Raw genomic sequence first — 26,759 nt, forward strand, 5'->3', positions numbered from 1 at the left:
TGGGATCCAACCTCGGCGCCATTCTAATCTTCTTTTCGAGTGCTTTTCAAGACCTCTTTTTTCTCCAAACAATTCTTTTCGAGAAGCGTACATGTCAGCCAAACTTTAAACCAACATTTGTATCATCTATGGTGTATTGACCAAAACAGTAATTATTATAACTTATTTCATATTATAATAATTATAATGTAAACAGCCAATTTACCTTCATTATACAATTTGCTTTACCTTCTAATAACTATATCGATAACTACACAATTGCCCTCGAAATATGATTAAATTGATTACTGTAGAATAGATTTAATAAAGTGAACAATAATTGAATCTCGATAAATACTCATGTCCTCTTTTTATAGTAGTCAATTTTAATATTTAACTTTTCACATATGATTATAGAATCAATGGTATAAGATGATTGAAGTGACGGATTATTTTACTGAAGTCAGTAACTACACAATCGATTTTTTATTGGATGCGCATCAATCGTTACAAGTTTATTGCTTGGCTTGTACAATTGTACTACCTCTCCTCCCATGCCAGCAAGGATACATCTCTTTTTGAGACATTTATTGTTTACTTTTCTTCTGTTTTTCTGATGCCTGGCAGATAAGTTTTAAATCGGGTCACCCCTTCCACGAGGTCTCAAGGAGACGCCACTGTGTCTCAGCTTCTGCGGCGGCTGTGACTGTCAGCTCCTCAGTTACCTTCCCGTCCCTCTTCCCCCTCCATTTCCAGCTTCAGCGGCGGAAGGCCCATCGGATTCCATGCCATTGAAGAGGCCCGGGGAGGTAAAGGAGGTGAGGGAGAGAGAGAGAGAGTCATTAATAATGGAGAGTGGCGTTGGTAAAACTATATCCAGAACAATAGACAACCATCCATGATCCATCCCTCTGCTGTCCCTTTCCTTCTCCGCTCCTGATTGACTCACGTGAAGCCAAACCCGTGCTCTGAGATCGACGGACGGCCTCGCGCATTTCCGCCACCCGCAACGTCGCGGCTCATCGCTCTCGCGCGTCCAAAGATCCCGTCTTTTGGTTTCTGATGGGTGCAATGTGATTCAGGAACAATCCTGAGATGCTCCTGCTTCTCCTCCTCATGCCTCCCATGGCCGCCTTCGGACTATCGCAGCACTGAAGACCATGCCAAGGTGCAACTTTTACCTGTGCTTCCTCCTCGTCTTCGGCTTCTCGACCTCATTTGCTGCCAATGTATCGAATGCCGGCGACATTGCCGCTCTCTTGGCCTTGAAGAACTCTGTAGATACTCAGGACTCCCTGCCATGGCGGCGAGAGACCGCCTCTTGGCTCTGCAGAGAGTGGAAGGGGGTGAAGCAGTGCTCCCCTGGCAGCAGAGTGACGAAGCTGGTGCTCGAGTTCCTCAACCTCACCGGGACCTTGAGTCGGGACCTCCTTGCTCCTTTCGACCAGCTTCGCGTACTCAGCTTCAAATCCAACTCGCTCTCCGGCGCCATTCCCGACCTTTCCCCTCTCGTCAACCTCAAATCTCTCTACCTCAACGACAACCAGTTCTTCGGCCGGATCCCGGCCAATCTCAACGCTCTCCACCGGCTAAAGGTGGTAGTCCTCTCCGGAAATCTCCTCTCCGGTCCAATTCCGGAGTCTCTCGTCAGCCTCCCGCGGCTCTATGAGCTCTTGCTCGAGGACAATTACCTCACAGGGCAAATTCCGGCCTTCAACCAACCCAGTCTTCGCTACCTCAATGTATCCCGGAACAACCTCTCCGGAGAGATCCCCGCCACTCAAGCCCTGTCCCAGTTCAATGCTTCCTCTTTCCTCAACAATGCAAACCTCTGCGGGGCTCAAATTGGAACTCCCTGCACCCGAAAGTTGATCTTTCCGCCGTCGTCCATCAGCCCGAAATCGTCGTTTGATCATGTAAATGCCTACCCACCTCTCAGGCCTCCGACCGGCAGCAACCACAGCAGGAGGCGGATCATTGCCATCGTCGCCGGCTCTGTCGCTGGGGCTCTTTTCTTGTCGATTTGCTTGGCCCTTGCGTTGCTTTTGGCCTCGAATAGGAAGCGGAGGCGGCCGGTGGTCGAGACTGGAACCGTCGGTCGCGGATCAGGTGGTGACCGCAACAAGCCAGAAGAAGAAGGTGGGGTGGTCGTCGGTGAAGGGGAAAAGGGTGTATTCTCGTGGGAGGCGGAGGGGCTCGAGAAGCTCGTATTCTGCGGCGGCGTCCGGGAGATGTACAGTCTGGAGGAGCTACTGCGAGCATCGGCGGAGACACTGGGCCGGGGAACGGTCGGGAGCACGTACAAGGCGGTGATGGAGTCCGGGTTCATCGTGACGGTGAAGCGACTCAAGGACGCCTCCCGCCTGCCGGCGGAGGACTTCCGGCGGCGCATGGAGGAGCTTGGCCGGCTGCGCCACCCCAACCTAGTCCCCCTTCGCGCCTACTTCCAGGCCAAAGAGGAGCGTCTTCTCGTCTACGACTACTTCCCCAATGGCAGCCTCTTCTCCCTAATCCATGGTCCGTTCCCCTCACCCCCTCAAATCCTTCTCTAATCTGCTCATTCAAGCTCCTCCATTTAAACTAATGAATTATGATCATAGTAATAATCTTGAGGATCAAAATTATGAAACAGGAGGATACACATGGATTTGTTAGAAATAGGATGGTAGATTGAGATGGTAAGATTTGTAATTCTTGCACCAAAAAGTTGTGCAATATTTGGCATTCAATGCCAACGACCAAGACATTTAAGACGTTGGAAGGTAGCTGCCTCACTCTGTCCCAGTGACCAAAAAGTAGTGCAATATTCAGGTTCGTTGTAATCCAACCTTCAGATTTCACTCATTGACTACCTCCCTGATCCACCATGCATCTAAAGCGGCCATGATCTGAGCATTGGCCCCGGTTTGCTCTCTTCGTCATTTTAACAAACACCTTCTCTTCGTTTCCGGCTGTTGCGATAGATTCGGTCAAAGATACCAGTTTGTCAAAAATAGTAAATTTATTAATAAATAAAATTAATGGATGATGGCTTACTTTTGGCACTTGCAGGGTCGCGGCCGTCGGGGAGCGGGAAGCCGCTTCATTGGACGTCGTGTTTGAAGATAGCGGAGGACGTGGCAACTGGGCTGGCCTTCTTGCACCAGACCAGCCCACCAACGGTCCACGCGAACCTGAAGCCCGCTAATGTACTTCTCGGCCCAGATTTCGAGTCCTGCCTCGCCGACTACGCCCTAATCCCCACCCTGCTCCATGACGACGCCTTCCCGTCGTCGTCGTCGTCGTCCTCCGCCGCGGCCGCTGCCTCCCTGTTCTACCGCGCCCCCGAGACGCGAAGCACCCGCGCCTTCACCCCGCTCTCCGACGTCTACAGCTTCGGCGTCCTCCTCCTGGAGCTCCTCACCGGGAAGGCGCCCTTCCAGGACATCCTCGACGAGCACGGCGCCGAGATCGCTCGCTGGGTCCGATCCGTGCGCGCCGCCGAGCGGGACGACTCCAGGGAGGAGCCCGGCGCTGGGTCTTCGTCAGGGAACGAGGCGGCGGCGGCGGCGTCGTCCGAGGAGAAGCTGACGGCGCTGCTGAACATCGCATCGGCGTGCGTGGCGGTCGAGGCGGAAAGGAGACCGGCGATAAGGGAGGTGCTTCGGATGATACGGGAGGCGCGGGCGGAGGCGATGGCGGTGTCGTCCAACAGCAGCGACCACTCGCCGGGGCGGTGGTCGAACACGCTGCAGAGCCTGCCGAGGGAGTACGGATCGGAGGGGGATTATATTTGAATAATCAATTCCTCGTCGGCGATCGATCGGCGTGTAGAATTGACGTGTGATTTGATGTTTTCGAGATTTCGGGATTAAATAAATTTACTTTTTTTGAAAATTCATCGATTGTAATAAGAGCGAAATAGAATTTAAAATTTTACTACATGGCTCACTGAGATTTGAGGACTTCACACTAAATGATATATACACTAATCGAACACCATTCGAACTAAAATGTACCTACAGAATAAACAATCTGTTAGCTATTAGAAGTTGGATGCATACAGCCAAGATCACAAAATTGCATCTCATTATATCTCATAATACGTGACTCCAAAATCTCGGCTTGAACCAGAACCAGGAGATAGACAAAAAGTGAGCAATTTGATAGGCGAAACACAAGCAGCAGCTCATGCGATCTACAGTTGCCAATCAATAGGCGAAAGCCCATGATTCTCCAAGATTTGATTTGTCTGTGAGAAATGCCTGTTAACACAAATAGTAGCACAAAAATGTTAAAACATTGCAGAGATAATACCTATAGCAAGTTGAGGTAGCTTATATATAAGTCTGCCTGTATGTAACAAGAACTAGGTTAGAATGCACAAACTTAAACTGGAGAGAAGCCCTTAGGATCAATAACAACGAGAATCCTATATTGATGTAATAAGAAAGGAAAACAAATATTCTAGACAAAAACTAAATCATATCGAGAAAGGAAATGTTGTCTGTATAATTTATCAGCCAAACAGAAGTTCTTTTTGTTGCCCATGATCTTTCATTTTGTGCGGTAAAAGGAGATTTTGTGTAAGTAAAAACAAAATCTAAGGAAAATCCTGATGACCTAAAAGCAAAAAAGGATCACTATTCCTGTTAATTTCTTAAATCTAGTCTCCCTTTTCCACACAAAGAACAGTAAATGCATTTCAAATATCCTGACTAAGAATACAACCAGTGCTGGTAGATTTATTCTGCCATGACGAAATGTGAGCACCTGAATCCTTGTTGCTTCCCTATTTCCATAGTTGTTCTTGAACTGGGAACTAAGCCAGAGACAATCATGTTCTCTCAACGAATAATAAAGCTAGAATTGGTCAACAAGACCAAATCTACCAAATAGATAGGAATTAATAATCAGTCCATTTGTTCAATTACTAAGAATTCTATAAATATATATTGTAATCAATCAATTCAATATAAAGATTCTATTCTTTCACAACATTTTACATGGACTGATCCTGTGGTTACCCTTTCCTTTGTATTTTGGTTGGAAGGGAGGTTGCAAGATGATTACAGCCTTCAATATTGATCTCCTTCTCATTTCCTCTATCATCTCATTGATCTATTATGCCACTGCTACCTCAACCAATCCATCACCCGCCGATCCTCACTTAAAGCCCACCAAATTGCTGACTCCATGATTTACAACTAGCAGCCCCACAAACTTTGTTGGTGCTCTGCTGCTGCAACACTTTCATCTTCAACCACAGCCGTCATTCCTACATTGATCAATGCTCTGAACTTTCAAGCTAGTTGCTCCTGCCTTTGATTTGCCAACTGATGTTGATTGATAGTCACCCTTGCTCTAGCCTGATCAATATCTCTCTCATCATCCTATAAGATGCACATCTTCTGATAATTCCTTGATTATTACATAAGACACACAGATCATCCATGGACATGTGTCGTCCAATCTAACATTATGCAGTAATCCAGAGTTCATGAATCTTAGACCAGGCATTCTGAAATTTGTGCATGTGTGATTATCATATGGTAGTATGTCATCCAATCTAGCTTTGGCAATCTAGGAATCTCAGTTGGTGTTGGATGATCTTCCATGCTTGAAGCAAACTGAAGATTCAAAAGCTTCACTTTGAGAAGAGTTGTTAACAAATAAAGCTATAGTTGATCTACAAGACAAAATTCTACCAAATAGATAGCAACTATGTCCAGTCTATATATATTGTAATTAATCAATTTAGTACACCAATTCTATTCATTCAAATCTTTTACATATTCCATTCAAGAAGCCAAGATGTAGCTGGATTATTCAAGATGTGGATGGAAAATCTTTAAGTTGTGGAGTTACTGGGTACCTAGTGATAACATACAGGATTTTCTAATGTGCTTCGGAAACCTCAGATAATTTGTCTCCACTGGAACTAGATAGTATTTGGGGATCTGGATTTCTGGGTAGTGTGAGACTCAGATTTTGCTGCATCTTATGTAGTTAAAATGTATGTCCTATTGGGTGATGAGGACTAGTTTAGTTCATCGAAAATCTACATAACGGGTCTCTTAAAATGTCTCAAGTATCATTATCAACAAAACTAACAAGTGGCCAATGTCTGCTCACCCAAATCCTTTTTTCCAAAAACAAACACTATTTAGTGGCATCCTTGAAGGTTAAGTAGCAAAGACAAATAAGTTAAAAATTTTGATAAAACATGTCGAACTGAGAACCAACCTGCATCCAAAGAACCCTCTATTTGCAGAAAGACCAGATGGATGAGCAGCCTTCAGAATATGATGTTTTGATCCATCAATCATCCTACAAACATACAGTCTAATGGTTAAAAGGCAGGTGTATAGTGCAGAATCAAACATTTCAAAGCATACTTCTGCAAATTAATCAAGAGAAAATTCATAGTAAATTAATTCAAAGAAGGATGGAAGAAAGATGCATGCTCTGACTGAAACTTTTTTAATGCACATCTCTAGCCAGCATGGAAGCAAATATGTGAAAAATGCTGGAAGTTGGGGCATTAACTTTTTTTTATGATTGGATGACTAGTTTGAGAAAGTGTTGCGAGGAAAAGAACCAACCTATGTATTTAAACTTTCAACACTTCTCATTTGTGGGCAGGAAAATTGGATTAGATTAGTTTAAACCCAACATGTGGACTAACTCAGAGTGATATAATAATGGCATTTCAATAGTTTGACTGACTGAGCATGTATCCTTAAATCTCTAATTAACAAATCTTTTGAAGTATCACTAGTAACTAAGCTTTCAGTTTTCATATAGTGTATCCGATGACCCTAAACTTTAGATATCCAGAAGTCATGCATCTTCTATGGCATGTAGCTTTATTCAAGAATTTTTCATGACTACAAGGAACTTTTTACTAGGTAACCCCAACCATTTCACTTTTATTTTAAAAAATCAAGGAAATACTTCTTTCTGCTTTGGACATTACAATCAAATACAATTTACTTCACCAATCGCTTGAATTTTGTGCAGGTTTAAAATTTTGTACAATGTTCTTCAGCATGTACAAAATTATCATGTTGACCAAAGATAGGGCTGTGAACTGCTAAATTGTTCAGTAATCCACAATGAACAATGTTTATTATGTCCATACAAATATCAAAAACAGCACCACGAGCTTGGTGCATTACAACAAATATCATGTTAAATTGTTTTTTATTCTATCCTCTGTAGAGTTGGCCCATCTGGTATTACCAATTTAACAGATCATCAAGCTCCACATCAGATTAGTATTTCAGATGAGAGGCAAACTAATATCACCTGAAATACAAAAGCTAACACAACAATAACAGTAAAATATATATACATACACACACACACACACACACACACAAAGACTTCTTAACCCATTATTCAATATGACTCTTTCAATTGCCAGGGTGTCTATCAATTTGGAACAAAAGAGAACACTTGCCTCGTCTTTACTTGAGCAGAATTCCCCCACAGGAGGAAAACAACCCCAGATTTCTTATGAGAAATGGTTCTAATAATAGCATCAGTAAATGGCTCCCACCCTTTCTTGGCATGTGAGTTTGCTTGATGATTCCTAACTGTTCAGGAGAAATAAACATACATTTCAGCAAAATCAGGTGATTTAAACCAACTTGTAAAATTCATTAAAACTATCACGTGCAATGCAATAAAAAATGTTATTATAAACTAGCATCAAAACATATAGGTTCAAAGTAGATACATATGTAGCTAGTTAGATGGGATTAACATGGTGGGTCATAATTGCTATATATGCGTGTATATATATACATGTTCAGCAAAAAATGTAAATCCCCTCTCTAACAACTTGCTTAATACATATATGGCAAGTATGACCCACCAACATATATAGCAAGTAGTTAGAGAGCTAAAGATGTTGATGAATACCCAGTAACAACCTCTTTAGCTCTCTAACTTCTCATCTTAATCCTCTTGTAACACAAAATTAATTATGTTATCAAACCATCATAGCGAACCAATTTGTTATGAAAATATCGAGCAAGATTTCAACTTCCACTTGATAAATAAATGAAATATTCATAGAGAAAGAAGCATACCAGTGAGAACAGTGTTGAGCAAAAGAACACCCTGAATGAATAATCTTATACAAGTTAGCAGAACAAACAAGTAAATATATATCAAATGTATTGCGACAAAATATGAACTATAAGTAGTCTTCAAGAATAGCAGACATATGGAATTATATCATTAACTAGCATGATAAGTAAACTTTTGGTGAGCTATGATAAGAAGAACAAGTAATCAAAAGCTTGAAGTTCTATTCATACTTAAGATTGTCTTGCAAAATATTTGTAAATCAATTATGAATTTATAAAAACGATTTGCCAAGCACAATGTTGTTACTTAAACAAAATATTGCAATGACGTCAAATAGGTAAATGACTATCAAGAAGTTGTGGTAACTTGAACATCAATCTTATGATAAATATGATTAATTTAGACATGGCTTTATATGCAAAGCCTAGTACTGCCTTGTGAAAGATCATTTTTTTATTTTTAATTTCAAACATACAATTAGATAATTTCTGTTTGGAGAAACTTCCTTACTACTATATTTATGAGCATAGTAATGTCAAGAAAACGGAAAACATATTGCATGTTATAGATATCCTAACAACAAAATAGATGACAAATATAAAAGAAATAAGTAGGAGTGTTAATTATCTACCTGTGCTGCCCATCTTTCCAGATTCCCATTTAATGGCACAGAACACCCTAGATCTTCTTGAAGCTCCTTGAAAATGTTGACTAAACTTGAAGGAATCTTGACACCCTCTGGTACAGAGAAAGCTAGACCCATGGCTTGACCAGTTCCATGATATGGATCCTGTAAAAGTAATTACACACCAATTTCATAGGATGAAGAGAATGAAGCAGAGATTCATCAACTCTGCATGTCATCCTTTGAATTAAAGGAATATTTAGATGAGTTGGAACAAAAAAACTGCAAAGTATATATATGACTTCTTCTCCAGCGCAGCTCAAAATGCTTATGGTTTTTTTATTATTCTCATAATATTGTGACAACACAGACATACCCAAACAAAATTCATGGTGAGTATAGGATGCATTTTAAAGGTCTAGCAGCACAAAACTACATCCAACAATCATGAAAGCATAGGTAGCAAAGTATTTGACTGAGTTTGCCTCCCTTTGTCTTGTGCTCAGCAAAGTACTTGTTCAGTATGGTGGCAACAGAATGGTGGGTCCAAGAGCGAACTATATGGCATGCTAATGGTTCTTCTTTCCCAGTTATCTAATTTGTGTGAGGTATAATTTAGTCTGACATAGAATCAAAGACAGATTGTTGCGCTAACTCAGTTCTCTGTAGTCCTACAAGTGCATGTGAAGGTTAGCTTTGGGTTATATATGACCAATGGAAAATCCCCAATCAGCAAGCACTCCACTAACATATATGAATTATAACCCTGCCAGTTTGGTTGTATTCCTCTGAATGTGATCTTTTCAGGGACATGGAACAGAGGTGAAGCATTTTAAATGTATGCACATGTTACCGTCTGTGCCTAAAACCAGCAACCCTAGACATCATCGCTAAAGATAACTTCTGCTTTTACCTCAAAGGTGCGTGAAAAAAATGAATGAGCATATCTTATACTGAAAATATAACATGCAAATCAACAAAATGTAGGATCATTCAACCCGTCGGCTCCAAGAAGCAACACAAAATTCACGTATCTTAGACTAAAGTTGCAAAGTTATGTTTTTACCTGTCCAATAATCACAACTTTCACCTGATCGAAAGGCGTCAAATGGAGAGCATAAAAAATCAGGTGTGGCGGGGGATAGATCGGAATACTCCCCCTGACCTCACGCTCCACATATCTACAAAGGTTCTTCGCATACGGCTTCTGAAGCTCCCCCGGGAGAGCCTCCAGCCAAGACTCCTCCACCAGGAGCTCCTCCAACTTCACATAATCCAAACCGTCGGCTGGCATTACTGACTAAATCAGCAGTCAACAAGACGAGGAAAAAACCCTAAAAACAGATTATCGCTACCTTTGGCCTTCTCAATCCTTTCTCTGCAGACACTGAGGTTCCTCTTCGATCGCGCTAGGGCCTTGTTGATATCCATCCTCCGCTTCTTCTCCGGGGTCAGGGCGGAGGGCTCCGGCAGAGTCTCGCGGCGGGAGGGAGAGATCTTACCGGGGGGAGTTGGAGTTTTCAGGGAGGCGGAGGAGGGGGAGAGGGGCCGGAGGCGCTTTGCGGGATGGAAAAACTCAGCTAGGGTTTTCGGCGTCGAGGCCATGTGACGTCTACGTCTCCTCGCGTTGGGCGAGCCGGCGAGGGAGTTCGTAGGGCGTGTATTCAAGGAGGCTAATTTGGCGGGAAATGCTGCTGCCTGCTTGCTTTGAGTAGCGTGCTATGCTTTGATTGCCCTTTCCTTTTCTGTTTATTTTGGATGAGGAACTGTCACTGTTGGAGAAATGGACGGGTTTGGAAAAGGAGGCGCATTAAAAATCGGTTGGACGGAAGCGAACGAATGATTGTTATTTTATATTTTCTATCTGTTTACTTTGATGGACTCGATGTAGGGCATGGATAAGATTATTTATTTATTATTTTACTTAATTCGGTAATTTATCGAACCACGTCAGATTGTGAAATGCTAAAAAAAAAAAAAAAAACCTAGGATACTTTTCAGAATGATCAAATCCACGTACCCTATAACCCTATTAAGAAAAAATTATTTTTTAATCAATTGTGTAACTATCGATTAAATTTGTTAATGTAATCATGAACAATAACTTTATAACAACAGGTTATGAAAAATTTGTGATCTTTTTAAAACAGATTAAAATGTTTTCTATAATAAAAAATGCACTACTTTAATTGGTATTTAAAAGTGTGGATAATTGGAACAATCAAACAGCTTCAAATGGGGAACGCGGTTTAAAGGCACGTAGGATCTGATTTCATATCAACCTAAGCTCTAAGTCTACCAATCATAAAATATTAATTTGATACATTATATTGAGAGCAATTAAGTTGAGACTGATTAGGATTTATCATTTATGGTTAAAAAAATTATTTTTTTAAAACAAATTAATGTTTTCTATCTTTTGCACATATTTGTTGAAGTAAATAATGGTTTAATTGAGAGCAATTAATCTCTAAAAAACATAGTGATTAGTTACAACTTCCTAATTTATCTTCTCACAAATGATCATTGAAGTGGAGAATTCTATTTTAGCGGAAGGAAAGAGAGCAATTAATTTTTTATCATAGAAGATTTTTTAATTAATTTGAAAAAAATAAAAATAAAAAGATTTTTAATCCTTTTTGTTAGAGTGTAGCAATCAATTTTAATCGTTGTTGGTAATTATAATAATAAATTTAATTAATGATTATACTGTAGCAATCGAATTATTTTTTTCCTTTTTACGGAGGGGTAAAAATGGAATAGAATATGTGATTTAATCATTTTGAAAAGTACCCTACGCGTTTTGAACATTTAATTAAATTAAATGTTTAATAATTAAATTTTATATATGGTACGATGTTAAATTACTTATGAAAACAAATAATAGACTAAAGTTTGAATATCACTTTGGATAAATATTCTTTTATTTTTGTTATCCTCAAATTTGATAATTTAGAACTTCACCGAATTAATCTTAGAATTTGTGGACGCCAAGTGAATCTGAAGGACAATTTACACATGTCAAAAGAAAAAATATATGCTACGTTGAAAAATATATTAATAGGTCATTTGATTTTATTTTTTATCCAATAATAATACCTTTATTTTTAGTAGTTTTAATCAAAATTATATGGAATAAAATTATTTCAAATATAATAGTAGTTTTAATATAATGTAGTGTAATTTTAATTAAATTATTTATTATAATTTTTTTAGTAAACATATTTTTTAGATAAAAAATGAGATAGAGAACCTTTTTTAATATTTTGTTAATACAAGACACATAAAAAAACAGAGAAGCCTTTTGATTCTTACCTAAATTTTAATATTAATTATGAATTAATTTTATAAAAGTAAATAAATTTAAAAATCATATACTAAATTGTATTCAAGTTGTAATTATAATTCAACCTAATAAAAAAATTAAAATAATAGAATATTTTGATAGAACATAGAGGATGATTCGATGTTAAAATGAAAAAGTCAATAGACCTAAAATATTTTACTTGTTCAGTGTCAATTCTTCGAATAGATTCATTGAAATAAAAATATTATAAAAAATTTTCAATTTGAACCTGATCCAAACTCAAACTTATCCAAAAATCTTAAATTCAAAATTTGTGTAATCTGACGCATCCAAATAATATTTAAAAAATTAATTTTCCTCATAATTCTTTATTTCTATCTTAATACTTCATTATCATATTAAAATTCTATTAAAATATTTTAATTTTTATAATAAAATTTAATTTACAAAAATTTTAAATTTTAAATTCAGATCAAAATACAGATTAATTCAAATCCGATTCAAATTCAATTCAATTCAAAATCTTTTCTGTTATGGTCGTAAGAGGTAGGACACGGTTAATCAAGTCCAAGAGGGGGTTGCATCAGACTCAATGGCACGGACTCTATAGCTTATACCGAGCCGAATCTTCCGAAACCTCCTCCTCCAACAGGTGCGGGTATACCGATTCAGGGGAATCAGATCCAAGTCGGATAAGAGGCCTCTGTCACCCTTCCGAGTCTTCCTCAGTAAGTTCCCCACTCTTAAAGCTGACCGAATCAGCTTCTCGCCCTCGGACGAAGTCGGACCGACTCTCGTCCCCATGAACACCCGCCGAAACCCTCGAGTCGACCCCCCTGGCCCCCCTGGTGCTCCTATCCCGAGCCAAGGCGACTCATTCAGGCATCAGACCAGCCTGCTGCTTAGTCTTGCTTTGGCCCCACATAGGCTTCTCTTCCTTTCCCCAAAAACCACTCTTCCATCATGCCGTTGTGAATGTTCTCCTGTCGTCTCTGCAAACTCATCATGGCGTAGGTCTCAACGAGTGTGCGTGACATGACCCTCTTAAATATTCGTCAACGATGGGACATATACGCTGACTATACCATACTCCCTGACATATTCATAACGGTGATGTGACTCCAATCACATCCATGATGTGATATAGTTAACGCCTTCAACTTGTATAAAATGTTAGCTTTGTACTGAAGAAAGGTATGCGATCACACACACTTTCCCTTTTCGCTCTCAATCTCCTCCTCCTTCTCCAGAAGTTAACTTAAGCATCGGAGTGGTCGCACCGGAGAAACCCTGGTCTTCCTACTCACGTTTCTTGTGCCCATAGGATCTAGAAGCTCCCTACCTTCTTCTTCATCGAAGTTCGCTCAAGTGAGGTGTGGAAGTAGCTACTCACCCAGAAGTGGATCTCAACCGGAACATTTTGGAATCAAATAATTTTATAATTTTTGAATCTATCCGAAAATTGAATTGACAAATCAAATTCATTTTCAACCCCCTACTTCCACCCACTCCACTTATTGCCTTAGATAAGATCAACTCATCAATAATCAATCAGAAAAGTAATTTAACAATACAAAAATTAGTGTTGTCACATCCATAAAGTCGGCGGCGTTCTGCAGAAGATTCATCGACTTTTTTATATATATTCTCCGATTTGTAAAATCTGTGTTTTTGCTAAAAATAAACCGATATATTTGGAGAACATCTGACTTTTTATTATTAGGTCAACGACAACTACAAAATAAAATTTATATTTTTACTAAAATTAGAGACAGTAGCACCCGATTCCATTAATATCATGGTAGTGATATTTATTCTTTTATTTGCAAAAAAAAAAACAGAATTAGAATCTTTTTAATCCCTCATAATGTTATCCACCTGTGCGATATTATATTCAGTGTATTTATCCAAGAGATATGACAATTTGACATTTAAAAGTCAATCTTTAAAATATTCATCTGATTTAAATTTTGATTTATTTATTAAATTATTTTATCACTATATTACACCCGAGAGATAGACAAACTGCATCATAGTTCATTCATAATGTTGTCACTCTTACTCCATTTTCCACCATGATCCTGAATTCCACTCTATCACTGTCTTTCATTCAGTGATGGAATTATTTATTTTAAATTAAATATAAATAAATATTATTCAATATTTTTTACACGATATATGAAAATAAGAGGCACAATCCCAAGAAGAAAAAGAGGGGAAAAAAAAAGAGTTTGATAAAGAAAGACGATGATGTATGAGAAAATTTTGAGAACAAGAATTTGAGAGGGACCGGTTAATCATAGATATATTACTAATTTTGGATGAGTGGAATTTAATTTTTAGATTTGACTTTCCTTTTTTAATTTTATAAAAGATACCTTTCTCTTTTTAAAAAAAGTTTTTATCCTTTAAATTATTATTTTTCAACTAAATCCAAAGAAAAATTGGAGTTTTCCGCAAAATTCGAGGGCTCCACGATTTCACCCATCCTCTTTATAAAAGGCAACCAATATTCCAACATTTCACCACGGACGGCGCTCGCATTTGGAGGGCCCACATAAGATAATTTGATAAATAGTAATAATATAATAATAATAATAATAATAATATAATCCACCCTTTGTTTTTTTCCGTAACAACAACTCAAAATCGCTCCTCTCTCTCTCTCTCTCTCTCTGGGAAACGCGGCAACGCATCTGCATTGCTTCCTTTCCATCTTCGTCCTCCTCCGGAACGCCTGTCCCGATCCCTATTCCATCGCTACTCCTCGTCCGGATCGAGGGAGGAGAAGGCTCCTGTCTTCCTCCCGCCATGGCCTCCAACTCCATCGACGATTACTGGAACGACGACGGCGGATCCGACGGCGAGCTGCGCTGTGCGATCGAGAATTTCTGCAACATCGCTCCCATCGCCGGGTGCGAGATCTCTTCCTGCTTTACGTTTGCGATTTTCGGAGAAAATGATATGTGATATTGAATTCTCTTTTGGGATTGTGATGGGCATGGAAGGGAATCTTTTGACAGGGCGAGCATCGGGGAGGCGTATTCTGATATTTACGGTTTGGAGCGGACCAGCTCGCGGAAAAGGTCGGTGCTCTCTGAATCTCGATCTAGGTTTGGATGCACATCTCGCGTACAGATGTTTGGTAGTGGATTTAATTTTACGTTCTTCTGTGCTGCTTCTTTCTCCGATTTATTTATATATTGTTTGGTCTCTAATGGATAATTATTATTTCTAGCTCCCTATCAATTGTCTTTATCCTTGTGTTTTTTCGTTTCAGATTCCTCGCGGTTGATTGTTTTCTCCAATAGTTTCAGTAGGGATATTTGTTTAACCGATATAATATTAATGCAGACTTGGTGTCGGTCACATGGCATGTTACCGAGCGTACTTTGATTTGCTTAACTCCAATTTAGAGGGAAATCATTGTCCCATCTCATTTTGTCTGTTAGCTCACAATTGATTCACCTTTCCAGCTTCGCAGAAGAATCATGCTTGTTCTTTGTACTCTTGAAGCATGTCTATCTTGTGAATCTTCCCAACAATTACTATGAGACAGCAAACTGCTTACTTCTCTTGTTTAATTAACAAAGGAGAAAAGTGGTTTGGCTTTTGTTTTATTATATAGAGACATCATAGCACATATCTGATATTTGAGATTTAGATCTTATCCTTATATTTGCTCAATAGTTGAATTAGATCACAGTATGAAAATGTTACGTTCTGTTGTTCTGTTTATCAGTGTTTACAAGCTCCATGCTTACAGTAATTTTGGTGTTTTTGATCTACCTGAATTAGATTGTTAAGAAGTCCTTTGGAGTGGCATATTTAATTTGGGTCTCTAAGATTGTCTTGTACTTCAATTTTGCAGGACTAGGGATGAATCATGTGCAGAACCTAAGTCAAAAGCCTGTCGCGAAAAAATGCGGCGTGATAAGTTAAATGATAGGTGCTCATTCATGAATAAATCTTGCAAATTCAGTTTCATCCTTGTAAACCATAGGGTCACATTTTTCAAATCTGTTAATAAAGACTTTCTTAACTACATAGGTTCGCAGAGCTGTCTTCTTTCCTAGACCCTGGTAGACCTCCCAAGTCAGACAAAGCAACTGTTCTAAGTGATGCCGTTCGTGTATTGACACAGTTAAAAGCTGAATCAGAGGAACTTAAGGAATCCAATGAAAAGCTACAAGAAACGATTAAGGACTTAAAGGTCTGATCATCCTTATCCTTTTCTCTTGGTAAAGAAGTATATATGAGTGTTTTAAATAAATTGCAATCAAGTTAGTACATGTAACATGATTGAAATTATTCTGGATTAGCCTATCTAGATTGGTTTAGTAATTCTAAAAATGTGGTAAGGGATTGAAGAATGTAGAACCTGAAAGAAACACAAATGCGTGAGAAGATTCAGTGATTTTAGGTATAACGTAGCTTATGTAAGACAATGGAATGGTGGTACATGATACTGTTAGTTAAACACGGGGTAGAGAAAAGTGAGTAAAAAAATAATTCTTCCTTGTCAAATTTATGTTAGATGCTCGGATGAGTCTTGTCTGGATGATGTAACCTATCCCCTTCTCTACCGTTGTTTCTGTTGCCTGGAAAATGAGCTGTGTTGCTCAAACGGTTCCAGGTATGTAGCCTGAGATGGGGTTTGGGCAATTAAAATCTTAATTTTTTGTTCTTTTTGGGCAAATAATTACAGACGAATTTCATTGTTATTTGAAAGGAAAAAAATGGTTTTATTTTCGAGTTATGCAGCTCGAATAACAAAATCTCTTCTTACTATAAAGTTAATCATTTGTTGAATCAAACATACTGAAAATCATATATTCTTTTCCACTTGTTAAGTGGATGTTTGTTTTCCATTAGTTGGTTACTACGAATGTAATAGGAGCATTAGGAAAAAAGGAGGACCCTAAGATGATCATTCTTGGTTATCGAGAACAAATCAAATTTCTGACTTGTTCCTATGAAAACCAAGGCCAGAAACTATTGGAAAAATTCAGTCATTTACAACCCATTGATAAAAAATTCCTCGAAATTTTTTGTTTTACTGTAATAAGGAGAATGCTCTTTGCACTGTTCATAGCATAAGTTGTTCCATCCGCGTGCAAATGTTCTAATCATATATAGCACCTACTATGTCACAGACAGAAAAAAATGAGCTTCGAGATGAGAAGATTAAATTGAAGGCCGATAAGGAGAATTTAGAACAGCAAATCAAAGCAATGAGCATGCTTCCAGCCGGCTTCATGCCTCATCCACTCGCATATCATCCTGCTGCTGCATTTGCTCCCCATGTCCAGGCCCCATCAAACAAGGGAGCTCACTTCACTGCATACCCTGGCATGGCTATGTGGCAGTGGCTTCCACGGGCCGTCATGGATACCACACAAGACACCAAGCTTTGGCCTCCTCACGCTTGAGGAAGTCTCCCAAAGATGCATCTCATTGCCGAGGCTAATACATTTATTCTTTTCTCTGATGCTGAAATATAGCAAAACTTTGACATCTACAATCGAGACAGAGGATAAGCTGACATTTTAATCTGCTGCAGGAGTTGCAAGTTTAATATTTTGTTGTGTGCCTCCAGCATAAGCATAAGCTAAATTTGGAGAGTGTTTGTAACCCTTAACTTCGGTCGAACTGTGCCCTAGTGCTTCAGCTTAGCAGCTCCTCCTCTAGACGTACTAATTATTATACAAACCTTGAATGATAGTGGATTTGGTAGTGCATGGTTGTTGCTATGATTTCTAAACAAATTTTATATACTAAAAAATTTTCAATGGTGGTGCATGGTTGCAGCAAGAATCATACTTTGCTAGCGAACCTTTGTTCACTAACAATCTCTTGCTCCAAGTGAATTTCATGGTGGAATATGAATTCTTTCAATTTCTCCATTGTGCTATTTTATATTGCATCCCAGGATCCTCATTGATATCTTAGTATGGATTTGGTTATATTTGTTGCAATTTCCTTGAATTTTATCTCGAAGTGTAACTATACAGGTCACAGATTCACCATCTAATATATCCTCTTCCTCGTACACTCTCCACTCGTTATTGAAAGTTGCAAATAGATAGTTTTTTTTAAAAATTATTTCTTACTAGAACGATATTTAATAAATAAAAAGAAAAAAAAGCATCAATTGCATGTCATGATGATGAATAAGCAAACAAAATATATTGTTCTCCATTGATAGATTTAACAATTGCAATTATGAATATCATAATAAATCGAATAAGAATCTTTACAAGTGTAAGGTATACTCTTTTTGTGGAGCAAATGAAACTATAAAGCATCTTTGCAGTTGATTAATAACATGTATTTAATATGGGATCATGATTAAGGACTATAAAATATTTGAGAACGGATTAAGGCTGATATAACATATAACTATAAAATTTTAACGACTATTAAGATAAATTTATCATTTTCTTTAATCCGGGAGGAAAAATTACCTATACATTAAAAAAAAAAAAGATAAATCTCAGTTAATCCCATTGACTATCTCTGAGGGTGACTGGCGTGACTCCACAAAAGTTTCCCACCGACCACCAGGGTAAATCGAGAAGTGCACATAGCGGTCAGCCCAGACGCCCAACATCCTTTGATTGTGCTCTCCATTTAAAGAAAAATTCTTACAAATATGTCGTAGTTGGGGATTGAACTTACGTAGATACTTAATGATAACCTACATGTCCTATCCCGCGGTATCATTGCTCCGGAGACACCATGCATTGACACCCATGCATTAAGTAAGCTTACGTATGAAGAGATTTATCTAAAAATTTCTAAATATATGAGCTCGATCTAGACGTGGAATTAATTGTGGTAAATGAATGTTGCTGTCGCGTCAACATAATCCATTGGGAAACAAAGCATACCCATCTGACAAGGGTAGTACTACAAGGGCTGAACTTCGCCTATATTCTTACTTACCCACAGATCTACCTTCCGGTATAAACTGAGTAGCTAGAAAACAAGTGTAACTACTTTTGCAGGTACAACTTCCCCCGAACCCTTGGGGGCCGGTGGCGGTCTTATCAGAGGACCTCAACGAGAAACCGGCGATCTCGATGTCTCTTCTTCGAGCCGTGGGCTGTCGGGATCCCTATTCGCTATCCATGGCGGCGCAGATTCCTCCTTCGTAGTTCCCCCACTGGAATTCCTCCTGCTATTTTTCTGTCCCATTCCAAGTGATGTGCCTCCGTTCCTAAAGATGCGATCTTGTCGGAGAAAGGCGAGCTTTCCTAAGGCGCCGTCCGTGTAGCGGTGAGGATGAAGCGGTCCCTGCGCTTGCCATTCATCTTTCTGATCATTGTTGCTGCGCTCTCCGTCTTCAGCTTCCGGGCGGCGCTCCAGGACAGCTGGCGCCGCGAGCGGCCGCCCGAGGCCTCGCCGGCGGCCAACGCCTCGCTCGTTCTTCTGGCGGCGGAGGACGGGGACGGGGAGCTGGAAAAGGACGTGAACGATCTCCTCCACGGGGTCTTCCCCTCCTCGGCCCGCCGCCGCGGCACCGAGGAACGCCTGCGGAGCTACTCGGAATGGCGGCGGGAGAGCCGCACCGAGGTGCTGCGGCGGACCTCGACGCGGTTCCCCAAACGGCTTCGCGCGCCCAAGGACTACATGGTGCTCCCCGACCTACGCCGCGTACTCCGCGATTGGTTCCGACGCCGCCGGTTCGATCCGGGGGTCATGTCCGACCTTCTCGATCTCGTCAAGAGCCCCATCGACCGCTACCGCGGCCTCTCGGACAGGATCGGAAATGGGGACCGGCGTTACGGCTCCTGCGCCGTGGTCGGCAACAGCGGGATTCTCCTCAAAAGCAACCACGGGGAGTTAATCGACGGCCACGAGTTCGTGATCCGCCTCAACAATGCCCGCGTCGTCGGCTACGGCCCACGCGTCGGCACAAAGACCGACCTTTCCTTCGTCAACAGCAACATCCTCCACCTCTGCGCTCGCCGGCCGGGCTGCTTCTGCCACCCTTACGGCGAGAGCGTCCCTATCGCGATGTACATCTGCCAGGCCGTCCACTTCCTCGACTACGCCGTCTGCAACTCCTCCCACAAGGCGCCGCTCCTCATCACAGACTTGCGATTCGACACGCTCTGCTCTCGCATTGTCAAGTACTACTCCATGAAGAGGTTCACGGAGACCACAGGGACGCCGGCGGCGGAGTGGGCGAAGGCCCACAACGAGAAGATGTTCCATTACTCATCGGGCATGCAGGCGGTGATGCTCGCACTGGGGATCTGCGACCGGGTCAGCGTTTTCGGGTTCGGGAAGTCGCCGGCGGCGAAGCACCATTACCACACCAACCAGAAGGCGGAGTTGGACCTGCACGATTACGCGGCGGAGTATGCCCTGTACCATGATCTGGTTGAGCAGCCGCAGGTAATCCCATTCCTCACAGACTCAGGATTTAAGCTTCCTCCCGTGGTATTCTACCAATGAGCTAAATTGATATGCGCTAAAGTTGGGTCTCTTATTCATTCATCACACTTTCAGGTAAATACTTGCAAAGAACATGCATGATGAAGAAGATAGTTTTAGCATATTTACAATTGTGGAGTAGTATAAAATTTTGGAATTTGTTTGCTCATTTCAATTCAAAGTGTGATTAAGCAGAATCATTCAAGGTCAAACATATAAACAAGTTACTTGGATTCAGAATTCCTAGGACTTAAAGAGAATTATTTCTTCAGCTCTTTGGTGTGAAATCTCGTTATGCTGATTAACTAGGACTTTTTGATTACATTAATTGCATTGTGTTCTTCAAGTAAATACTTGCAAAAGAACACGAAGAAGATAGTTTTAGCATATTTATTTGTCTGTAAGGTTAAAGGAAAACAATTGAAATGCAGTATAAAATTTTGGAATTTGCTTGCTCATTTCCATTCAAAGTGTGACTAAGCAGAATCATTCAAGGACCCTGAAAACTATTTATCAGACATTCAATGAACTTACACTCTAATTTATTATTGTCTTGGAGTTTGCTTGGTTGGATTTTCTGCTGCCCAAATGGCTTATATCTCGTTATTTTTATATTTTGATTTTATTTTTTCCTCAGTTTTAAATAAGACTTGATCTTTCATGGCACATGCTCCTTGTTGCCTTAGAGTTTGCTTGGTACTAAAACAATATCGGTTCTATCGAAGATCGAAATATTAGGTAAGGCTCGAGATTTTGAACCTTGATTGTAACAATCACAATGTTGTTAGAGTCTATATATTGAATATCCGTAATCAATGGACAGCTTTCACCCTTTGTCCTGCTGCTACTTCAGACTGTCTACAACTATTTTAAGGATTTCTATCTCTTGCAACACAGGCATCCACACATTGCATTTCCATATTGAAATTTAATAATAATTATTCAGTTCGTCTCTGGATGAATCACAGGACACCTAACTTTTATGTTGACGGAGTCACACGAAGCCCACGAGCAGTTGGAGAAGACGGTGTCCCTATAGAGCTTCAAAGAGTGTTAGAATGGAGGTCAGGGGTGTCCTGACTTAACCATCCGACGTCTAAGTCAGTCGTTGATAGGAGATGGAGAAGAATCGAAACAATGGAGTGTCAGGAAGAAGGCTAAGGCATGTGTTCGCATGAACGTACTTGGGTCCGCGGGAAGTGGAGTTATTTTGTAGAGCCATCTGTGGAGATATCTCATCGAAGCTAAGGTAAGAAAATAAGAAAATATCCCATCGCAGTAGGGAAAAGTCCCATCACTTATGCTTAGTACGATAAAAGGTCATGTATTAAATGTGATAGGTGATTTACCGTTGAGTACTTTACCATTCCACATGTCACTCAGACAGCTATCAAGTGAGATGAGTTAGGGAAGTAGGGTTGATGGAATGGAACTACTTGGGCAGGAGTGCGAACTCGATGAGACTAGGCCGACTGAGGAGTCGATCTCTTTCTGGGAGGTTACGAAGTCAATCAGGCATGGAGCCAGTCGGACACTGAGTTAGTTGGGCACGGAGCCTATCTGACACGGAGTCAGTCGGGCATGGAGTCGATTGAGCACGGAGTTAATCGGGCGCAAACTCAATCAGGCATGGAATCAATCGAGTCAGTCGGGCACAGAATTAGTCGGGCCTTCTGATGTGTTATCTCCACCTGGATCCAACCTCAACTTTCTTGACCAAGATACATCATCCCATAACAATATCATTGATATGGGATCATTCACCCTGTCTAATGGCTTATTTAATTTCCATTAAAACTAGATATAAAAACTAAAATTAAAGTAATAGCGTCGATCCCTTCAGTTGAGTCAATTTACAGGTGTTACTGCTTGTTTTCTACCTGTTAGAAGCAGCAGTGAAATTGTTTTCAGTATCATCTCAGATAATGATGATGATGATGATGATGTTTGTTGATGTAATAAATAAGCCAATAGATCCATGGACAAGGACAAGAATCAACTCCTCCAACTTATAATTTACGTTATCATGTTTTACAAATAATCAAAGTTATCTTGATTTGATTGAGACATGGAATTAAAGATAGGTTTGTCTGGAATCTAGTAGCTCAGATTATACCTCCATATTGTTTCTGCATGGTGGTTTCTTGTATGTCACCTGCAAAGATGCTGAAAATGGAGGAAAGCATCACCACATTCGTGACATTTGTCGTTCGAGATCCAGGAAATTCATCATGATTTTATAAAAGTTCTTCATCTGGCATCGCCACCATGAAGATGCTAGAGAAGAGAGAAGACAAATCGCCTCAGCCGGTCTTCATGCGTATAAATACACACACACCTCGCCACAAATCTTGGAAGAACAAATCCTCTTTGGAAATATGGAGCTCAGCCTTCTTTGCCTCCCCTTATTCCTCCTCCTCGCCTCTGATGTAGTCCTCGCCGGCGACCCCGACATCACCTCCGATTTCATTCTGCCGTCGAACGCCACCGCTGTCGACGGCAGCTTCTTCACGTTCACCGGCCTGCGCAAGGTAGTCACCGCCGGGCCGGGGAAGGAATTCACCGTCACCAAGGCCTCACTGGCAGAATTCCCAGCTCTGAACGGGCAGAGTGTGTCGCTGGCCGTCCTCAGTTTTCCGGCGGGCTCCGTCAATGCCCCTCACACGCATCCCCGAGCGGCGGAGCTGCTCTTTCTCCTCAAGGGAAAACTGGAAGTGGGAGTCGTGGACACCGCAAACAAGCTCTTCACGCAGACTCTGCAGCCGGGCGACGCGTTTGTGTTTCCAAAGGGACTCGTTCACTTCCAGTTCTGCAACAGCAAGAACCCTGCGCTTGCCATTTCTGCTTTCGGAAGCTCCAACGCCGGCACTGTTTCCCTTCCCAAGACTGTCTTCACCAGCGGCATCGACGTAGCTATCCTGGCGAAATCGTTCAAGACTGACGTCGCCACCGTCGAGAAGATTAAAGCTGGTCTCGCGTAGCAAGACTGACTCCTTCAGTGTGGCACGAGAATTCGTTTAGCAATAATTGTCCACTAGTTTGACGCAATGAATTGAACGTTCGTGAACAAATTTGATATCTAACATCGCTGATCATCAGCTCTAGCTGATGAAGCATGCATCTGAATTAACAATACAAGTACAGAATTGAGAAGCTCAACTACTTGCAATTTGAACTGATTTCTGAAGGGCCTGGAGGAGGCTCCTCATAACTCTCGGCTCTCCCGGAGGCGTTTGATCCTTCATCGGTCCATTCCTCGTGGCTCGGAACACCGGGCCGGAGCCGTCGGTGGCCGGAAAAACCAGGCAGTCTATGTGAGCAAACACTTCGGCCTTCCCGTCATCAATCTTTATAAATCCCAATCTGGCGCCGCCGTCTACCTTGTCCACCTACTTCCATGGCGAAATCATCTTGCAAGTCAGAGAAAGATTTTATTTTCTTACTGCGATTAATTTAAAAGATCACAGACCTTGAGAGGAACAGGAAGCGGCAAATTGGCACCTTGGCACAAACTGTTTGCCCACTGTATGTTGTTCATACACCATTTCATCGGTTAGGTAGTAGTATATTAATTGCAGTATAGATATACTTGTTTACTTATTACTTGGAAGAGGAGGGTCTCGAACAGAGGGATGTCGGTATTGGCAGGCAGCTTCATTGTCCCCAGAGAGACGCCGCCATCATCCTCGACGCCGGCTAGTACGTCGCTATCTTTCCCTGACGAGGCACGGAGCGGCGCGACGGCTGATTCCAGCACCTTGCTCTGGAGCTTCGGGGAGGTGACGCCGGCGAGAGGCAGAGCGGCGCTGGCGGCGGTGGAGATGATCAGTGGTGGTGGTGTGGGGTTCAGTTGGTGGGCGAAGCGGATCAGGAGCTTCCCTGCCGCGGCTGCCATGGCTGGGTGGGTGGGGATTGGGTGGTTGGGTTGTGCTTGTTCGCTCGTACAAGGGCAGCTTGGTGCTGTTTTGGATAGATAGATTACTTTCTAGGCAAAGCGTTGAGCCACGTAGTGCGACTTCAAATCACTATGATAAGAAAAGAGCTTTAAAATAAAATTAACAAACAACTAATTTAAAAATTTTTTTGAGAAGTTATATTTTGATAAGTTTTTTTGATGAGGTGGAAATGATAGGAGCCATGTGTCAATCAAGATTCGATCAATGTAGAAGTCATCTGATTTATAGATCAATAAAGATATCATTAGTATCTAACTTGTCGAGTTGGTCTGACTTGTTGACTTCTCGGGTTTGTCCAACCTCCTAATCTGTCGAGTGCCTTAGCTAGGAAGACATTCTCGAGTGCATAACATCTCAAGCATTGTAACGACTCGAGTGCTACGATGCTCAAGAAGAGGAGTTGGTTCTCAAAAAAGTATATCAATTACAAATATGACAATAGTTGATTAAAAGATACGTTGATTATCTCATCAACATTAATGGTGCCAAGAGAGAAAGGTACGCCAATTGCATGACAATTATCTCATTAGTATCAAGTAATGACAGAATAAAAAATACATTATACCTGAGTCCCACATTCATGTAGTGTAATGTATCATGCTGAATTTTCATACTGCGTTTTTATGTAGTGTAATGTATTAGCAAATTCTTTGTTCTCCTCTCCAACTTTGATTTGAACGTCAAAGGGATCATGCTAAAGTATGTCTTGATCTTTTCAGCAAGAAAGCAAAAAAGTCAATAGTCCTGCAAGGTAGGAAGGAATAGGTTCGTCGAGTTTTGTTCGTCTCATCTTCATTTAACAAACTCGAGTTCGATCTGTTAAAGATCAATCCAATTGAAGAAGATGGATCTAGTAGCAACTGATGCAGCATAAAGTACAAAAACAAAAACAAAAAACAAAAACAAAAACAAAAACAAAAAAAAGTTCCATGAAAATTGACTCATCTCTCGGTACGGAAACATTCATCCTAAGAGATTCTGACATAAGATGGATCAATGGTCTGGTCAACGCATGATGATCAGCGAGTAATGCAGCTGGCTAATCCAATTGCTTGTTCTTCGGACAATTTTTTCCTGTGAATGCGAAGCAAGATAGGAATTGAAAACAGACAGACCACAGCGACAGCAGACAGACACAGACGGACAGCGAGAAGCAGGGCAAAACCAGCACTGAACAGTATGAACATTGTGGATCAACAGTCAATAGTTAGGCTCAGCAAATGATTCAAGGTGAGTTGGATTCACTTGATCGCACCATCCTTCTCAGAGTCCAACAGTTTGCACGTACCTTCACTGTTCAGCTACAAAGAATTAAAACTCCTGTAATCTCAATCAATTACCCCTGGGCTGCTCTTATGCCCAGTTTATTTGGAGGTACGGAAAGAAAAACTGCAGAAAAATTTCCCTTGCATGCATGCATCTTTCGTTTACCTGTCAAAATTTTTAGGAAAGAAAGGAAATTTAATCCATCAGCGGATCATTTTTTCCTCAAAACTTGTCCCCCGATATCGGACGGAACACGACGGACGGACGAAAAATAAAAATAAAAAATCTCTCCGCTCGCGAAACCCACCCGATTCTTCTCCTCCTCACTCGATTCTTCTCCATCTGCCGCCGGCGCACCCGATTCTTCTCCTCTGCCGCCGGCGTGTCGCAGAAGGTGTGGAGCAGGGCGTCCCCGACGCAGCTCTGCTCCGCGACAGCGGAGAGTCCTCGCTGAGCTCCAGCGCCTGTCGTGGTGGTCGTGGTGGTGACGGTGTGGAGCAACGGGGCGGAAGTGAAGAGGGAAGTAGAGGAGGAGAAGAAGAGGAAGAAGACGACTTGGGAGAACCGAAAACCGAGGGCGAGGCTGACGAGGCAACAAACAGCGTGGAGTACGATCGAAAACAAGGCGGACTGGGACTGTGAGTTGGTGTTGCTTGGTAGTAATGGATCTCGAGAGCGGACACTGTCCGAGAACTTTCAAGGTGAGTCGATGTCCAACGCTTGATCTTTTCCTAAGAATCGGTGGAAGCAATTCGAGCTCAAAGTATGGGGAACCCTGTTTTGCTTTTGGATTGCAGAAACAATCTTGGAAGTCGGTTCTGATGCTGACCTACCAGAGCTTGGGGGATTTTGATGCACTCCGCCCTCGTTCTCCAATTCTTGATCGACCAAGCAACAGAGGAAAGCGCAGAAGACGAAGGCGATCGAAGACGGCAATTACTGAATATAATCAAATTATAATTCGGTGACGAGGAAGAAAGACGACAGGGTGGATGGTGGCGGCGACGAGGTCCTTGCGGAACGCGAGTCCTCCGTTTACTCTGCACAGGTGTAGAGATTTTCTTTCTCCTCCCTAGGGATTTATTTTCCTTAAGGATTCTTT

At 41.2% G+C, this 26,759-nt stretch overlaps 6 protein-coding genes across 7 annotated transcripts; 4 read left to right on the plus strand and 2 right to left on the minus strand.

Annotated features, from left to right (window-relative positions):
* The first annotated feature begins 1,139 nt into the window (after positions 1-1,139).
* On the plus strand, positions 1,140-3,909 carry LOC141829750 (inactive leucine-rich repeat receptor-like serine/threonine-protein kinase At1g60630). Its single transcript, XM_074717267.1, has 2 exons — positions 1,140-2,496; positions 3,031-3,909. The coding sequence occupies exons 1-2, from the start codon at positions 1,140-1,142 to the stop codon at positions 3,753-3,755; spliced, it is 2,082 nt and encodes a 693-aa protein (XP_074573368.1). The 3' UTR covers positions 3,756-3,909.
* Positions 3,870-10,326, minus strand: LOC141830169 (uracil-DNA glycosylase, mitochondrial). Its single transcript, XM_074717652.1, has 7 exons — positions 10,039-10,326; positions 9,750-9,970; positions 8,690-8,848; positions 8,058-8,088; positions 7,424-7,559; positions 6,205-6,288; positions 3,870-4,223 (listed from the first exon to the last, which is right to left on the minus strand). Exons 1-7 carry the CDS (start codon positions 10,286-10,288, stop codon positions 4,157-4,159), a joined length of 948 nt encoding a protein of 315 aa, XP_074573753.1. The 5' UTR covers positions 10,289-10,326; the 3' UTR covers positions 3,870-4,156.
* A 4,393-nt stretch (positions 10,327-14,719) lies between these two features.
* On the plus strand, positions 14,720-17,764 carry LOC141829541 (transcription factor ILR3-like). 2 transcript variants are annotated; one of them, XM_074717039.1, is made up of 5 exons: positions 14,720-14,905; positions 14,999-15,076; positions 15,862-15,939; positions 16,041-16,203; positions 17,147-17,764. In XM_074717039.1, the coding sequence occupies exons 1-5, from the start codon at positions 14,802-14,804 to the stop codon at positions 17,420-17,422; spliced, it is 699 nt and encodes a 232-aa protein (XP_074573140.1). In that variant the 5' UTR covers positions 14,720-14,801; the 3' UTR covers positions 17,423-17,764. The 2 variants fall into 2 exon arrangements, with proteins under 2 accessions (XP_074573140.1, XP_074573142.1); XM_074717041.1 differs by having other exon boundaries at positions 15,014-15,076.
* A 1,261-nt stretch (positions 17,765-19,025) lies between these two features.
* On the plus strand, positions 19,026-20,677 carry LOC141829468 (sialyltransferase-like protein 1). The gene has a single exon (XM_074716945.1). It carries the CDS (start codon positions 19,278-19,280, stop codon positions 20,454-20,456), a length of 1,179 nt encoding a protein of 392 aa, XP_074573046.1. The 5' UTR covers positions 19,026-19,277; the 3' UTR covers positions 20,457-20,677.
* Positions 20,678-22,813: 2,136 nt separating this feature from the next.
* On the plus strand, positions 22,814-23,416 carry LOC141830205 (germin-like protein 9-3). Its single transcript, XM_074717688.1, has one exon. It carries the CDS (start codon positions 22,814-22,816, stop codon positions 23,414-23,416), a length of 603 nt encoding a protein of 200 aa, XP_074573789.1.
* A 77-nt stretch (positions 23,417-23,493) lies between these two features.
* On the minus strand, positions 23,494-24,363 carry LOC141830150 (uncharacterized). Its single transcript, XM_074717634.1, has 3 exons — positions 24,040-24,363; positions 23,905-23,958; positions 23,494-23,824 (listed from the first exon to the last, which is right to left on the minus strand). The coding sequence occupies exons 1-3, from the start codon at positions 24,328-24,330 to the stop codon at positions 23,591-23,593; spliced, it is 579 nt and encodes a 192-aa protein (XP_074573735.1). The 5' UTR covers positions 24,331-24,363; the 3' UTR covers positions 23,494-23,590.
* Positions 24,364-26,759: the final 2,396 nt, after the last annotated feature.

The sequence above is a fragment of the Curcuma longa genome, chromosome 5 (assembly GCF_044706935.1).
Source record: "Curcuma longa cultivar G26 ecotype Majalengka, Jawa Barat chromosome 5, ITB_CL_G26_1.1, whole genome shotgun sequence".
NCBI lineage: Eukaryota > Viridiplantae > Streptophyta > Magnoliopsida > Zingiberales > Zingiberaceae > Curcuma > Curcuma longa.

Excerpts from the sequence above, each read along its gene's own strand:
- LOC141829750 (XM_074717267.1), top strand. The coding sequence starts at position 1,140 with ATGCCAAGGTGCAACTTTTACCTGTGCTTCCTCCTCGTCTTCGGCTTC. Across the intron at positions 2,497-3,030 it reads CCTCTTCTCCCTAATCCATG|GGTCGCGGCCGTCGGGGAGC; the intron begins GTCCGTTCCCCT and ends TGGCACTTGCAG.
- LOC141830169 (XM_074717652.1), bottom strand. The coding sequence starts at position 10,288 with ATGGCCTCGACGCCGAAAACCCTAGCTGAGTTTTTCCATCCCGCAAAG. Across the intron at positions 9,971-10,038 it reads AAGGATTGAGAAGGCCAAAG|CCGACGGTTTGGATTATGTG; the intron begins GTAGCGATAATC and ends CAGTAATGCCAG. Across the intron at positions 8,849-9,749 it reads AAGTTGTGATTATTGGACAG|GATCCATATCATGGAACTGG; the intron begins GTAAAAACATAA and ends TTACTTTTACAG.
- LOC141829541 (XM_074717039.1), top strand. The coding sequence starts at position 14,802 with ATGGCCTCCAACTCCATCGACGATTACTGGAACGACGACGGCGGATCC. Across the intron at positions 14,906-14,998 it reads AACATCGCTCCCATCGCCGG|GGAATCTTTTGACAGGGCGA; the intron begins GTGCGAGATCTC and ends TGGGCATGGAAG. Across the intron at positions 15,077-15,861 it reads CGGACCAGCTCGCGGAAAAG|GACTAGGGATGAATCATGTG; the intron begins GTCGGTGCTCTC and ends TCAATTTTGCAG.
- LOC141829468 (XM_074716945.1), top strand. The coding sequence starts at position 19,278 with ATGAAGCGGTCCCTGCGCTTGCCATTCATCTTTCTGATCATTGTTGCT.
- LOC141830205 (XM_074717688.1), top strand. The coding sequence starts at position 22,814 with ATGGAGCTCAGCCTTCTTTGCCTCCCCTTATTCCTCCTCCTCGCCTCT.
- LOC141830150 (XM_074717634.1), bottom strand. The coding sequence starts at position 24,330 with ATGGCAGCCGCGGCAGGGAAGCTCCTGATCCGCTTCGCCCACCAACTG. Across the intron at positions 23,959-24,039 it reads TCGAGACCCTCCTCTTCCAA|TGGGCAAACAGTTTGTGCCA; the intron begins GTAATAAGTAAA and ends AACAACATACAG. Across the intron at positions 23,825-23,904 it reads CGCTTCCTGTTCCTCTCAAG|GTGGACAAGGTAGACGGCGG; the intron begins GTCTGTGATCTT and ends CCATGGAAGTAG.